At 21.0% G+C, this 15205-nt stretch overlaps 7 protein-coding genes across 7 annotated transcripts, besides 36 other annotated features; 2 read left to right on the top strand and 5 right to left on the bottom strand.

Annotated features, from left to right (window-relative positions):
- Nucleotides 1–30: 30 nt before the first annotated feature.
- Nucleotides 31–182: a microsatellite.
- A 98-nt stretch (nt 183–280) lies between these two features.
- Nucleotides 281–792: a repeat region.
- Nucleotides 793–988: 196 nt separating this feature from the next.
- Nucleotides 989–1043: a sequence feature (AT_rich).
- A 173-nt stretch (nt 1044–1216) lies between these two features.
- Nucleotides 1217–1249: a sequence feature (AT_rich).
- A 92-nt stretch (nt 1250–1341) lies between these two features.
- Nucleotides 1342–1362: a sequence feature (AT_rich).
- A 144-nt stretch (nt 1363–1506) lies between these two features.
- Nucleotides 1507–5262, bottom strand: EDI_338280 (uncharacterized protein; the record flags this gene model as incomplete). The annotated part of the gene is made up of 1 exon (XM_001735204.1): nt 1507–5262. The coding sequence occupies one exon, from the start codon at nt 5260–5262 to the stop codon at nt 1507–1509; it is 3756 nt and encodes a 1251-aa protein (XP_001735256.1).
- Nucleotides 2439–2569: a sequence feature (AT_rich).
- Nucleotides 2977–3031: a sequence feature (AT_rich).
- Nucleotides 3373–3416: a sequence feature (AT_rich).
- Nucleotides 3537–3710: a sequence feature (AT_rich).
- Nucleotides 3772–3799: a sequence feature (AT_rich).
- Nucleotides 3873–3937: a sequence feature (AT_rich).
- Nucleotides 4018–4097: a sequence feature (AT_rich).
- Nucleotides 4300–4354: a sequence feature (AT_rich).
- Nucleotides 4663–4747: a sequence feature (AT_rich).
- Nucleotides 5230–5313: a sequence feature (AT_rich).
- A 7-nt stretch (nt 5314–5320) lies between these two features.
- Nucleotides 5321–5353: a microsatellite.
- Nucleotides 5354–5407: a sequence feature (AT_rich).
- Nucleotides 5408–5410: 3 nt separating this feature from the next.
- EDI_338270 (uncharacterized protein) lies at nt 5411–6867 on the bottom strand (the record flags this gene model as incomplete). The annotated part of the gene is made up of 2 exons (XM_001735203.1): nt 5411–6454; nt 6511–6867. The coding sequence occupies 2 exons, from the start codon at nt 6865–6867 to the stop codon at nt 5411–5413; spliced, it is 1401 nt and encodes a 466-aa protein (XP_001735255.1).
- Nucleotides 6456–6505: a sequence feature (AT_rich).
- Nucleotides 6868–6883: 16 nt separating the features above from the next.
- Nucleotides 6884–6941: a microsatellite.
- Nucleotides 6942–6943: 2 nt separating this feature from the next.
- On the top strand, nt 6944–8458 carry EDI_338260 (uncharacterized protein; the record flags this gene model as incomplete). Its single annotated transcript, XM_001735202.1, has 1 exon — nt 6944–8458. One exon carries the CDS (start codon nt 6944–6946, stop codon nt 8456–8458), a length of 1515 nt encoding a protein of 504 aa, XP_001735254.1.
- Nucleotides 7521–7556: a sequence feature (AT_rich).
- Nucleotides 7909–7930: a sequence feature (AT_rich).
- Nucleotides 8069–8103: a sequence feature (AT_rich).
- Nucleotides 8446–8497: a sequence feature (AT_rich).
- A 50-nt stretch (nt 8498–8547) lies between these two features.
- On the top strand, nt 8548–10602 carry EDI_338250 (uncharacterized protein; the record flags this gene model as incomplete). The annotated part of the gene is made up of 1 exon (XM_001735201.1): nt 8548–10602. The coding sequence occupies one exon, from the start codon at nt 8548–8550 to the stop codon at nt 10600–10602; it is 2055 nt and encodes a 684-aa protein (XP_001735253.1).
- Nucleotides 8661–8694: a sequence feature (AT_rich).
- Nucleotides 9324–9382: a sequence feature (AT_rich).
- Nucleotides 9506–9555: a sequence feature (AT_rich).
- Nucleotides 9708–9733: a sequence feature (AT_rich).
- Nucleotides 10058–10115: a sequence feature (AT_rich).
- Nucleotides 10351–10371: a sequence feature (AT_rich).
- Nucleotides 10580–10680: a sequence feature (AT_rich).
- A 28-nt stretch (nt 10681–10708) lies between these two features.
- EDI_338240 (60S ribosomal protein L7-2, putative) lies at nt 10709–11458 on the bottom strand (the record flags this gene model as incomplete). Its single annotated transcript, XM_001735200.1, has 1 exon — nt 10709–11458. The coding sequence occupies one exon, from the start codon at nt 11456–11458 to the stop codon at nt 10709–10711; it is 750 nt and encodes a 249-aa protein (XP_001735252.1).
- Nucleotides 11032–11060: a sequence feature (AT_rich).
- Nucleotides 11311–11375: a microsatellite.
- A 28-nt stretch (nt 11459–11486) lies between the features above and the next one.
- Nucleotides 11487–11535: a microsatellite.
- Nucleotides 11536–11539: 4 nt separating this feature from the next.
- Nucleotides 11540–11564: a sequence feature (AT_rich).
- A 24-nt stretch (nt 11565–11588) lies between these two features.
- On the bottom strand, nt 11589–12830 carry EDI_338230 (myst histone acetyltransferase, putative; the record flags this gene model as incomplete). Its single annotated transcript, XM_001735199.1, has 1 exon — nt 11589–12830. One exon carries the CDS (start codon nt 12828–12830, stop codon nt 11589–11591), a length of 1242 nt encoding a protein of 413 aa, XP_001735251.1.
- Nucleotides 12831–12854: 24 nt separating this feature from the next.
- Nucleotides 12855–12885: a microsatellite.
- Nucleotides 12886–12943: 58 nt separating this feature from the next.
- EDI_338220 (uncharacterized protein) lies at nt 12944–14983 on the bottom strand (the record flags this gene model as incomplete). The annotated part of the gene is made up of 1 exon (XM_001735198.1): nt 12944–14983. The coding sequence occupies one exon, from the start codon at nt 14981–14983 to the stop codon at nt 12944–12946; it is 2040 nt and encodes a 679-aa protein (XP_001735250.1).
- Nucleotides 13492–13619: a microsatellite.
- Nucleotides 14984–15205: the final 222 nt, after the last annotated feature.

The following is a 15205-nucleotide window of genomic DNA, read 5'->3' as shown; positions in this document are numbered from 1 at the left end:
ATTTTAAACTTTATTATTATTATTCATTCCATATTAACAACGATAAATAAGAAGGAATAATAATAAGACATATAATAAATAAAGAATAGTAAAATAATAAGAGATTATCTAGTATAAAGTAATAATAAAGAATAAAAAGAAGAAAAGAATGATGATAAGAAAAGATAAAAATAATAAGAATATTTTCATTTCTAATTCAAAATATAATAAATAACAATAACACTGATTATACATATTTCTTCTTTACATTCTTCTATTTTATTATTTTATATGATTATTAAATACAAGAAATCAACATATGAAACAATGTTCCAATACAATGACATTAAATGGTATGGAACAAACAAATAATATCAAAAAGTGATTGATATATCATAAAATACCATCTATATATGTAATATATAAAAAGAATAAAACTGGTCTATTATTTGATATGACTTTTATTATTGACCACAATATTAATGGATTGTATTTAAAGAAAAGAAATATGTATAAAGAAATAAAAAATAGAACAAAGTAAATAAGAGATGTTAAAATAATTTGGAGTATTAATCTCAATAAATATACTAGTAAATCTAGAAAGATGAGATTAATAAAAGAATTAAAAATTGATAACATAAAAGAAGTTAAAAATCTTGTAATTAAATATATGATAGATGTCATTGAACATTGACTCTACTACAATCAATCATACATTGTAGAGTTATTAGAAATATTAATATGATCTGAATAATCTTCCAAATGAATAAACAATAAAAGCAAATACTATTAATACTTAATTAATTGTTTTTTTTTTATTAAATTAATTAAATGTACCAACTTTATCATTTAGTACTTAACTAACTCAATAACCAACAATTATTGATGTATTTTTATTTGAAAGAATATACTAAACATCACATTTTAATTTTCATGTAGTGTTTATTTCATTGAAATTTGTGTTGTTTATAAATATAATTGGTGACAATAGTGTTAGATGATTTAATGGTTATTTATTAATATAATAAATACAATAAAGTACTTTATAAATTATTTAAATTTATCATAGTGAGATAATTGGTATTATCACAGAAATAAGGTCAGAAATATGAAATATAAGAAGATAAATTTCATAATATGGATGTTGTATAATGAACTCTGAATACCACAGTTTTAATAATTTCTTGAGACATTTAAAGAATACAATTAAAGTATTTAAATTATTTAGAATGAGATGTTTTTTTTTTTTTTAATTGAAATTAATAATTAACCAATTGTTGATAAATTGATATTAAATATCTATATGACATTACTTTAAAACACTAGTAAAGTCACTTTATTGGATGTACTCTTAAGATTTAGAAATATAAATATTAAAAAATAGTCTCAATAAGAGCATTTGATAATTAATAATATAGAAAATGAATGAAAATAATAACAAAATAAACAACATAACTAGTTTTTTACTTTAATTTAATTGTTATTCCATCAGAAAAGATTGTGTTTTTAAAGTAGAGTTTAGTAAATCTAAAGATATGAATAATCAACAGATGAATAATAAAAATAAAATAGAACAAACAATTTAACTTTTAGTGGATTTAACGAAAGTTTTGGGATTAGGAGTTTTTTAGGATCAAAATAATCTCCATATTCATCTTCATATACAATAACACCATTTGTCTTACCACGATAATTTAAACAAAATGCTCCACTATACAAATCTAACATAACATTAAATCCACATGAACATTGATGTGAATGATATTCTAAACATTTTCTTTTAGTACAAATAACTCTTCCACAATAAAGACATATTCTTGATAAAAGAACATCTGAAATAAAAGAATCACAACTATCACATTTACTATAACAATACTTTTTTAATACTCCTTCAAAAGTTATTGGTAAATCAATAAATGAAATATGTTGTGGAATAGTTGGTATGAATGTATAATGTTCATTTCCAGTTGCATAATTAATATAATTTATTGTTTTCAATAATGGTACTTCATCAATAATTGGAATACTTTTGAGTATTGATTCTATTAATTGAATACAATGTTCAAATGAAATAGAAAGTTTATTGACAGCATCTTCACAATTAATACAATCAGATAATCCAATAATATTCATATTATTTATTCTAGGTTTAATAAATTTAATTTGTTTTTGAGATAATAATGATGGTTTTATTTTAGCAATAATACTCATAATATTATTAACATTTTGAATATATGCTAATTGAATATCTTGGTTATAAAGTCTTAAAATAATATAAAGATAAAGTGGTGAATTTACATTAGAATATTTAATGAAATCATCTAAATAACATTTTGATTTGATTGTTAATGATTTTAATGCAATAAATAATGATTTTATAATATCAAATTCATCTTCATGAATATCAATTTTTTCAAAATGAGTTAATTCTAATGATTCTAATGTTGAAATTAAACAAGATAATAATACATTAAATATTTTATTATTATTATTATTAAATGCAATTTTTATTAAATTATATTTTTCATTAAATGTATTTTCATTAATAATTGAAATTTGATTACTTAATGGTAAAAATAATTTAAATTTACTTTTACATATTGGACATTGTGTATATTGATTAAATAATTTCATAAAACATTCTTCATGAATATGATGTTGACAAGTTGTAAATACATACTCTGAATTATTTTTTCCACCTTCTTTTTTTCTTTGAATTAATAAAGCATATCCAGGATCATAATAAATAAATCTTCCTAATGGATTTTGTTTAATTGATTGACAAATAACACAAAAATCTTCATTTTGATTTTCTAATAATGATTCTTCAATAAGATGTTCATTTAATGTAAATGTAGTTTGTTTTTCATTCATTTTTTTTAATACTTTCTTTTTTAATAAATTTGCTTTAGTTATATTATTAGTTTTTACTGATGTTGGAATAACAATATAAGACTCAAATTTTAATAAATTTCTTACACTTAGATTATTTATTCCTTTAATAAATATTTCAAAATCTTTAATTTGAGTATAATTATTTTTTAATAATTTTGTAATGAAAGTAATATTTTCATCATTAAATATACCAAGATATTTAATATCTTCTATAGAACAAATTCCATTTTGTATTTCAGAATTAATATCAGTAATTAACATAAGAATAAATGTAATATTTTCATTAGATAATCCTTTTTTAATAATATTCCAGAAAAGAGACGAAGTAATAAAATTAAACAAATCTTTATTCCAAGTTAATCCTTCAAAATAATATCTATTATTTTTTAATGATTTATCACCAAATAATGTATTTAATTTTAATTGTTCTTGAAGTTCAGTTTGTAAAAAAGGATATAATGGATTTATTCTATTTAACCATTTTTCTTTTAAAACACCTTTTTTAATAATTAATTCATTATAAAATTGATTAATATTTAATTCACAAAAAGGAATAAATTCAGATATTTTTGTTGGATTTGATTCTCCTGCTATTATTATATGTGCTATAATATTTTTAATGAAATATTCATCATTAAATACTTTTTCAATTAATGAAGTTCTATTTATTTGAATTAAAACATTTAATAATATACTAAAATTATTTATATTAAATTGAGAAATATTCAAATCAATATTTTCATTTGTTGATTCTATTACATTAAACATAATTAATAATGTATAAATGAATTGTTCTATAGTAATATATTTTAACATTAATTTAGAAATATTTAAATCTCCATTTAACATATGAGGTAAAAAAAGATCAATATAAAATGTATAATGATATTCAACATCAATATTATTTCTAATATAAATATTATTTGAAAATTGATGAATAAATTGTAATGAAATAAATGATGTTTCACATAATAATATTGCATCTTCATTAGGAATTGAAATTTTATCTAATTGATTTTTATTAATTAATTTTTGAAGAATTAATGAATAAAAATAATTAATTCCAGATAATGGTGATACTTGTTGATTAATTCCAACTTTTCTTAAATGAATTTTAGTACCATTAATATTAATAAAAGGAACATTATTTAAATATGATTTAATATGATTCATAAATTTTTGATGAATTAAATTAAAATTATTAAAATAAAAATCATTAATATCAAAGATATCTATTAAACTAAAACATAATAATATTGAAGATAAAAGAGGAAAAACATATTCAAAATGATTTGGATCATTTTCTTCATGTTCTCCTGTTTTTATATAAAATGGAAAAAGATTTGAACAACAACAAATAAGTTCTAATACTTTAATGAATTCTTCTGATGAACATTGATATTTAATTCCATTATTTAATGATCCAATAATATAATCAAGTAATAATTCAATATTTTTTAAAATATTATCATTAATTATTCCATTAGAATAATTTGTAATTGTATTAATAAAAACATCCATTATCTGAAGAAATCTTCCTGATTTAAAAAGAGAATATTCAATAATTGATTTATCATAAATAAAACCAGAAAATATATATTCTAATCCATTATTAGGTGAATAATCAAAATAAATTGATGCAATAGCTAAATCATAAATTGAAGTATAATCAAAATTTATTTCATATATATTAGTAAGAAATAAAATAAGAAAGTTAAGAATAGAATTAGGAAGTTGTTGATATACAAAAGATAATTCAAAATATCTTTGAAATAATGTTAATGAATGATAATTATATTTATTATAAAGTAATGAATCTAATGGAAATAAATATTTTTCATTTAATAAAGAAATAAATAATTTATGAAAATAAGGAATTTTATCAATTTGACATAATACTTTAAATATCATAGATAATTCTCCATTATTATCTTTTTCAATTAGAAATGATATTGAATATTGAAATAATATAGGAAGTGATTTTAAACAATAATTTATTTCTTTTGGAATAATTTCTTTAATATTTCCATTAAATTTATCTTGATGTTTATTACAAAATCCTTCTTTTTTCCAATATAGTTCATTTCCACAATCACATGTATATTGTGACATAGATAAATATGGATAATAATTATGTCCTTGATGTTTTGTTTTATCAAAACATTGACAACAAATACAACTTGATGTTGTTTTTTCACATGTTTTACATCTATATAATAAATGTCTTGAATTAGAATTTCCATTATTTCTACATCCTTCTTCTTGAATAAGAGAATTACATTTTTCTTTAATTTCATCAAAACAAATATCTTTTCCAAAAATCAATTGATAAATTTGATCTTCATTTCTAATCTGTTTTATAATCTTATAAAATGTTTCTTTATTCATATTTTGATTTCTTTTAATTAAAAATAAATAAATAAAAATTTTAAATTTTAAGTTCTCTAAAAAAAAAAAAAAAGAAAAAAAGAAAAAAAAATTTTAATAAAAATAATAAAACTTACAAAAATCAATTTATTTGTTAAAATAAAATCTTTCACTTTGGAATAAATTTAAATAAAGTAGGTGAAAAAATTGGAATTTTAGGTACTATTCTTCCTGTTTTATTTGCTTCTCTTTCTATTTCTACTCGACGAATAAAATTTTGAATAACATATTTGTCTTGACTAGTTGGAATACTTTCTCCAGCTAAACAACGTACAGTAAGTCCCCAATAATCTAATACTATATTCCAATATCTTTCTTCAAGAAATTGACCACCTTCTTTAGTATATGAAATAAAATTATCTAATAATCCTTTTCCTTCATAAAATAAACCTTTAAATCCTTTTGATAAATCTAATGCTGCATCATTTCCAGTAAATGTATTTGATGTTGTTACTAGAATTTGTCCATTAAATGATTTATCATCATTTAAAATAGGTGAATAATGAGCACAAGATACTCCTCCAATACAAAGTGAAGTTAAAAAATCAGCTATTTCTTTTAATTTAAATGTATTAAGAATTGGTATTGATTGAAAAATAGTAATTCTACAACCAGATAATATTGTTAATATTAAATGAGGAAGAAGTTTTGGCATAGTTTCAATAATATCATTAAATGAATATTTTGCTGAAATTTGAGAACGTAATGATGGTTGATATAAAGGAAAAATTGGTGGAAATGGAAAATCATGAGGAATAGGTTTATTAAAACTAGAATTACATAATGCAAAATTACCTAAAGTAAGTACTGTTGATGGAGAAGTAATATTACTAAAATATGAATCATAAGAAGTATTGATATGTGAATTTAATACTATTTTTGATGTTGATGTTAATATTGTATTTAATCCATTTTGAGATTGTAATGCTATATTAATTAATTCACTAAATGTTAATGGTGATTCAAATATTTGTGTTGTACCATTCCAATATGAATATGATATTTCTTGTAATTGTTTTGAACATTTTTGTAATTCTTCTTTTACAAATTTTGCTTGTTGACAAGAAAATTGTCTAGATTGAAGTATTGAAATACAAATTGTAGATACATATCCTCTTTTATTACTTGGATTAAATACTGAAAAATGAACAGACTATAATTTGTTAATAATAATTATTTTATATTTTTATTAAAATATATTAAACAAACGATACAATGAAAATTCATAATAGAATGTGTTAAAATTAAATTTTGACGTTCTTTTGGTGGATTTTTTGGATCAATTGAAACATTTGTATCTGCAGAATAATCACATCCCATTAAAACTCTAACAAGTTCTTTTTCTACTCCATTATTAAGTTCATTACTAAGTTGTTTAAAAATAATTACTTCTCCATCTTCTAAATCAAATTCAACAACAAAAAATCCTGTAAACATTGAAATATATTCAGATGGTAATGGTTTATGTCTTGATCTTCCTAATAATTTATCTGAACTATATGAAGAACTATAAGCACGTGAAGGAAGTGAATGAACAATATCATAGCTAAGGTCTGAACTTGACATCTTTTATATATATATATTTTTTTTTCTAAATTTTTTAGTTTTTTTTTATCTTTTTTTTGTTTTCATTTCTTCTTAAATGCAATTAAACACTCTCTCAAATCAACATGAATCAATATTAAAAGTTAGAAATGCAATTAAATTAAATGATCAAAATAAAATAGAAGATTCATTAAATTATCTTTTTACAAATGAATTAAATTTAACTGATAAAGAATTAGAAAAATTATTTATTTTTCTTGTACAAAATATTGATAAATTACTTGATATTGTTGTATATAATGCAGAAATACTTGTTGTATTACATTCGTTATGTTGTACATCAATAAAAACAAGTGTTTCACCATTTCTTGATTCAATTTATATTAATGCTTCTCCAAGAGATTTATTTCTTATTCACACATCATTAATTAATTATACAGATAATATTAATACATTACTTCATTCACTCACTTATCTTCCTTCTATTCTTGAAAGAATTCCTAAACAAAGATTAGAAAAATCATTAAAAGATACTTATAAAAATATTGAACAAATCATGAATCTTATTAATGAAACAAATGAAAAAAAGAATGAAAAGATAATTCAAAATATTACTGAATCTTTTATTAAAATTCTTCAACCATCTAAAGAAACATTATACATTATATTACTTCTTATTAAAAATCAAATATTAAATAATTCTTTAATAACTAAAATCAAAACATTTTGTATTAATTGTACTAACCTACCAAATATTATTCTTTCATTTAATTTTCAACAATTACTTACATATATAGGATTTGAATTACCTATTCCACTTATTCTCAATACTTCAAAAATATATCATATGATTGAAGATGCAATTAAACATTGTAATTTATTTTCTCAACATTCAATTATCATTTTACAATATCTTATGAATTATAACCAAAATACTTTAGATATTGATGTTATTTCTATTTTACACAATTCAATCACATCTATCCAAACTAATGATATTTTACAACAAAGACAAGCAGCTCAATTATTCCAACTTTATATTCTTTCTCATAATTCAGAATCAATTAAAAATTTAATTATAAAAGTATTTGACACTATTAAATATCGTCATTTATGGAGTTATATTCTTCATATTATTCGATTATTTATATCATTTTCATTTAATAATCCAAAATTACCTTGTTTTAACAATCCATCATTAGTATTTTCTGAAATTGATGGGATTATTAATAAATTATTAAATAATAATGAATATATGTCTTTAGATAAATTTGGAGTTATTGGAATTATTGATGAACTTGTAGATGTAGTAAGTTTTATTCATTTTATTTCGAAGTATCCAATAATTCCATTTAAAATAACAGATTATATTAATAAACTCAATCAAATTTTATCAAATCTTCTCAATGTGAGATCATTAATATTAAATGGATTAACTCATGAAGACAAAGAACAATTAAAAAAAGCAAATAAAATTTGTAATATCACATCAGGAAATGAAAAAATAGAATTAGACATTGATGGAGGATTAGAACGTAATACTACAAGAATAGAATTTGGAATATTTTCTTTACAAAAAACAATTAAATCATTACAATCAAAAATAAATTGAATATTCTTTATTTTTTTGTATTATATTACTTTTTTAATAGAATTTCAAATGAAAACTGAAAAGCAAAACTAAAAAACCAAGTGATTAAAATGTTTTCTCCTTATCGTTCATGTACATTAATTCATAAACATAAATATCAATTTAATTTTTCTATTAATCAAAATAGAAACAAATTAAAAGAAGGTTTATTTTATGTAATACCATATTTAAATATAAAAGATATAATATTATTAAAACAAGTTAGTAAAGAAATCAGAAAAATGATTGAAACTTCATCTAAACATGGATTATTAGAAAATCAAATTGATATTAATAATGAAAAATATGATTATTATCGATCTGAATTAAAATTAAATCAATTAACTTTTCCAAGATTAAAAACAATTTATTGTTCTTTTCAATTACTTTGTTCACTTCCTTCACTTAGTTTCTTAAATCTTTCTTTTAAAATTATTGGTATGAGGTTAACCAATAAAAAACAATATACTCTATTTAATTCAATTCAAAATAGAATTATCTCTATTGAACGATCAGAATGGAATAATCAATTTACTCAACTCACTTCTCTAACAAAAATTGATTGTTATTTCTCAAATGAATGTAATTTTATTCGTTTAAAACAAATAAATAAACAATTAAAATGGATGTTAGTTCGTTGTCATTATCCAGAAATAACATTAATAACTAAATCTTTATTAAAATATCCTCAACAAACTATATTTATATTTGATCAAGCAAATTATATGAAAGATAAAGATTTAATTCTCTTTAATGCATACAAATTTATTATTTCAGTAGAAGGTCAAAATAATATTCAAAATGATAATATTATTAGATTAAAAGAATTATGGTTACCAAATACAACTAATATTAATATAATTCAATCTATTATCAAAAAATATTATGCTTTTAAATTAATATTATCAAAATCTTCAATTTTACAAACAAAATATAATATCTATGATTTAACTTGTTTAACAGAATTAAAATCATTAGAAATACATTCTATTAATTGTAATGAAATTAAATTTCCATCTACACTTACTGAATTAAAATTATTTTCATGTAATATTGAAAATAAAGAAAATATATTATTACCATTATGTAAACGACTTATTTATAATGAAATTTCTATGAAATCAAAATTTATTATTAGTAAAAATGGATTTATTAGTATTAAAAAATCAAATTGGTTTATTGAAAATAAAGATATTCTTTCTTTTGATGGTATATTCATTTCTGATGATTCTATAAAAAATATTATTATTAAAAATTCACAAACAATAGAATATACTGAAGATTCTGAAGATAAAATTATTTCTTCATCTAGAACAAATTCTCAAATAGAACCTAATTTTTCTATTCAATCATATAACCCTCTATCATCAATAAAAATACCTAATTCAATTAATATACAATATCAAACAATATCATCAATAATACCAAATATTTTATCATTAGAAAATTGTTTTCAATTAAATAATCTTAAAATTTCAACAAATATTCATCCTAATTATTTAAAATTTAATTCTCTTAAACAAATTCATTTTGTAAATTGTATATTTGATGAAGAAATAATACTTCCAAAATCTACATCACAAATAATTATAGAAAATAGTAATTATATAGAATTTAAATCATTTAATATATTAAATATGAAACTTATTCATGTTAATATATTACCACTCTCAAAATATCCTACAACACTTACTTCACTCTCACTTAATAATACTCAAATTAATAAAACAATTAAATATTGTCCTTTAAAAACTTTATATTTAAAAAATCTATGTCAATATCAAGACTTAGAATATCTTCCACATTCTTTAAATTATCTTCGTTGTGATTCTTGTGTATTATCTTCAAATCTTTTTCTTAACTCTCTTCATTTGAATAAATTATTATTTTATAATGTAAATGGAATAGAAATTTTATCTCTTCCAACATCTATTCAAATTATAAGTCTCTGTAAATGTAAATTATTAAAACAATTAATTTTATCAAAAACAACTCATTTAAGGAAATTTTATTTTAGATTATGTGAATTTCTTCAATATCCATCTCTTCCACTTTCATGTATTAATCTTAACTCAATTGAATTTATTTCTGCTTCAGAAAAACAATTATTAAATCTATATAATTAAATTTATTATTAAAATATTTATTTAAAAAAATTTCTATATTATTACTTTAGAAAATATTTAATAATTATTTAAAATAAACTTTTACAAAGAAAATAGTAAAAATCAATCAAATACGTTGTAATAACCATTCATCCATTCCAGTAACACGTAATCCTGTTACTCCTCCAAGTTTATTAAATCTATAATTTCTAAATTTTTCACTAGAAAATATAAATGGAGATAATATATTAAAAATTTCATCAAAATGTTTACCTTGTGTAATTTCATTAACAAGATCTTCAATACATTCAATATTATCAACTTTACCTGAGAAAGCTTCTTTAACAATATTATTACTTGTAATAGCAATAGGTTCTTGATCCCCAATTTGAATTCTACCTCGTTTAATAATTAATTCTCTAATAGTTTCTGAATGAATAGGACCATAAGTAATATATAAATTAACTATTTTTAATTTTGTCATATTTTCTGGTGTTCCAACAATAATTCTAGTTTCCATAGGTTGTCTTAATCCAAATCCATTTAATATTTCTTTAATTTCTTTAGTTGCTGTTATTGAACTTCTAACTAACATAACAGCAACTGGTTCAGTAAATCCTCGTGGTGGTCGTTTAGCCATTACTTTAGAAAGAAAATTACTACGTGCTGTTTCATTAAGTTGTTTCTTTTTAATAGCAACAATATGTTCAAGACTTAATTTAATATGAATTTTTTTATTTTTCTTTTGAATTCTTTTCATTTGTTCTTTCATTTGTTTTCTTTTCTTTCTTTCTGACATAATTTGATCAATAGTACTTCTTTTAATAATTACTTTTGTGTCAACTTTCTTCGGGATGTGGCTACTTGTTTCAGTCATCAAGGGTTTTTTTATAAAAGGAATTCTTTTTTTTTTTATTTTTTTTTATTTTATTTTATTTTATTTTATTTTTTTTAAATGATAAAAATATTATTAAAAATATTAACAAATATCCTTTTTCTTAATTGAATTAACAATATGTCCTAAGTGTTTGCATAACATTAGGATATTTTACTACTACTGAATGTGGTTTCCAATGAAGTAATTCTTTTTTTACTAAAACCTTATTCTCTAAAGATTTTTTACGTAATTTTTCCATTGTATTTTGGTTAATTGAAATAATTTGTGATCCTCGATATGGAGAAATACAACCTAAAGTATCTAAAGTACTAACACAATCTTCTTTTGTTATTCCTGTTTTTAAAGTAAGGTCTTCAATAGAAGGAATCTCAGTTGAATTTAATAATTCTTCTGCAATTACTCCTGACCAATAACTTTTAAAACTAACTAATCCTAAATCACTTAATGGTTTTTCTGGACTACCTGGAATTCCTTCAATTTTACTTAATTCATAACTCATTGAAATAAGCATTTTACCATATCCTTTTCTTTGATAATGTGGTAATACCATTAAACAACTTAAATTATAACCATCAGGACTAGCTTTTTCTTTTGAAAAATAACCAACAATATGATAATCATCACTTTTCCATTGTTCATTATAATTAAATTCACAAAGAATATAGAAATAAAATGGTTCTACATCATAATATAATGTTTTATGATCTAAAAACATTTTACTTAATAAACAAAGTGATTGACAAAACATTTTTGCTTCTGCTCCATCAACTTCAAAAAATGCTAAATGTTTTTTATCATCTTTATAAATTAATAATCCTGGTGGAAAATGATATGGACAATGTTCTCTATGTTTAATATAAGTATTTGCTTTAGACATATATTTAAGACAATGTTCACAAATATATAATCTTTCTACATGTCCATATTCTCCAGGATATGGTGAAAAATACCATACATTTAAATCATAATCTCCAATAGTAACATTTTGAATATTTTTTGTTCTTTGAAATATTTCATTTTCTTGTGTTCCTATTTTATCATTAATTTCACTATCTTTTTCTAACATTGAAACATTTGATTGACGTAATGATCTTGTCATTTTACGTTGACCAATTCCATCTTCTTTTGTTGTAGGTCTAATAATATTTTCTTTTGATGAATATCGTATAATATTATTTGTTGTTGTCCATTCATCTAATCGTTTATTATATTCTGTATATCTAATATAATATTCTGTATTTCCATTATTTTCTCTTGTATCAAGAATTCTTGCTTCTCTATATGATCCTTCAGGGTCTTCATGTTTATGACATAATACTTTTTCATTTATCTTAAATCTTATGATATTCATTTAATCTTTAAAATTATAATATCATTTCTTTTTTTATTTTCTTTTTTTTTTTTTTGAGGGTTTTTAAATTTTACAAAATTGAAATATAAAACATTTTTCTAAACAAACAGAAATTAACAATTAGAAAAACCAGCAACTGATTGACATTGCTTTGTAAAATAATCACCACATATCCCACAAAAACTTAATGTTGATGAACGACAATAACCACATGAATTAATACTACATAATCCTGGATCAGTATTTTTTGCACATGTTTTGAATGTTAATGTTGGATAATCAAGAAGTACAATACCATTACATTGAAGACTAACTTTAACTACTGAATCAACAATATCACCTTGTGGAATTCCTATAAGAAAAGGATGTGATAAACTAAATAATTTCTGTGAAATATCAAATGATAATCCATTTGGTAAATAAGGTTCAGTAATTATTTTTGGTGAAAAACAATTCCATGATATTTGAGGCATCATTACATGATTTACTTCTACATTATCTGAAAGATGAATTATATATTGAGAATTATTTCCAAATTTTTTTCCTTCATAAAATGGTTGATATACAGTACAAAGAATCATAGCTGCAATACAAATAGCTTGAAATATTAATAAAACAATAAATGAATATTGATATGGAAATCCAAATCTATATGATGTTTTATTAATAAAATAACATATTATTAATGATATTATAACACCAATAATATAACAAATAACAATAATTATTACATGATATCCAATGATAATAGATAACATTAACATTGATATTAATAATGAAAAAATAATATACCATGTAACGTATTGAGATAATCTCCATTTAAAATTAATATTATTTCTTATTGGAAAAAATGCTTTTTTAGCTGTTAAGAAATTCATTGCTTCTGTTTTATTAATAAATACAAAAATCCATAATATAATACATAATATTACTGTTAATCCCATTAAAAAATACATTGATGGAAAGATAATTGGAATAATTATAGTAATAATAGAACTAAATAAACAACTAAATATTAAAAATGATATTGGTCCAAATATATGTATCATACGTATTTTCCATTGATTAAATTTTGATTTTTCTTCTCGTTGTGGATTATTACAATTCATTTCAAATATTATTTTTTCTAAATGTGTAATTGCATATTCAACTCTATTTGATACTCCATTAATTTCTTCTATTTCTCTTAATCCTTGTGCATTATTATGTATTTCTTTTAATGCTTCAACAAGAAGAGGAATAATTCCTAAATAATCTACTGTTAATTTTCCTGTATCATCTTCTTTTACTAATTCTGGATAAATCTTTTGTACTTCTTGTGCAATAAATCCATATTTTTTATTATCACAATCTTTTTTATAAGAATAAGATACTCCTACTAGAGATAAAATTCCATTAAGAGAATTATGTATTTCTTCAATATCAGTTTTACTTCGTGCATCTGACCGTACTAAAAATCCATTTTCTGCAAATATTTCTCCAAGTACATGTAATTGTCGGAGATTTTCATTAATCTTTTCAATCTTAATGAAATCTTCTGCTGTTATTTGGTAATCTCCCCTTGATGGAATTTGAACAATTTGTGGCATTTCATTTATACCTATGTCTTGTTTTATTGCTTGCATTTCAATTCCAACAGATGTATCAATTCCAACAGATGGTCCAGAAGATGATATTGGAACACTTTCTATTGATCGACTCGGTGTATTTTCATTATTAATAACACTATTTGATGATGAATTAGTATGAATTTCATTATCAAATGATTTTGAATTAGGATCAAATGCAAATGGATATTGTGATTTCCCATCATTATCACCACCATTATTATTTATTATTTGATTTCTTTTAATTTTTGTTGGTGGATATTTATCTATCAACTTAATCATATAATCCTCACACATTCTTTTAATATCATCTTTTTGAGGAGATAACTTAAACGTTGTTAATAATAAATTCTTTGGATTCTTTCCAGGTTTACTAAGTTCTGTCCGTAAATGTGCATCCCAAATATGTGCATAACAATTGTATCTTGTTTTGGGCGTTTCTTCACATTCAGGAAATGTGCATTTCCAATTTTTCATTCTTTGGTTCTGTGTTCTTGGAATTTGTTCACTTTTAACAAGAACAAGAGGAGGTGATAATTGACTCATTTCAACAAAAGCTTTTCAATTTTCTAGTTTTGTTCTTTTAAGATTTATTTGTTTTATATAACGTAAATATTCATTAAAACAAAAAAAAAAGAAGAATGAGTTCTAAATCATTATTTGATGTATTTATAAAAAATAACAGATACAATAAGATTTTTATCATTTTCAACAGTAAAGTGTTTTATATGTAATGAACATAACCATTTACTAAGTTAAATCGTTAAT

Source organism: Entamoeba dispar, genomic scaffold, assembly GCF_000209125.1.
Source record: "Entamoeba dispar SAW760 scf_1105229458975 genomic scaffold, whole genome shotgun sequence".
NCBI lineage: Eukaryota > Evosea > Mastigamoebida > Endamoebidae > Entamoeba > Entamoeba dispar.
This window is presented reverse-complemented; position numbering and strand designations above follow the sequence as displayed.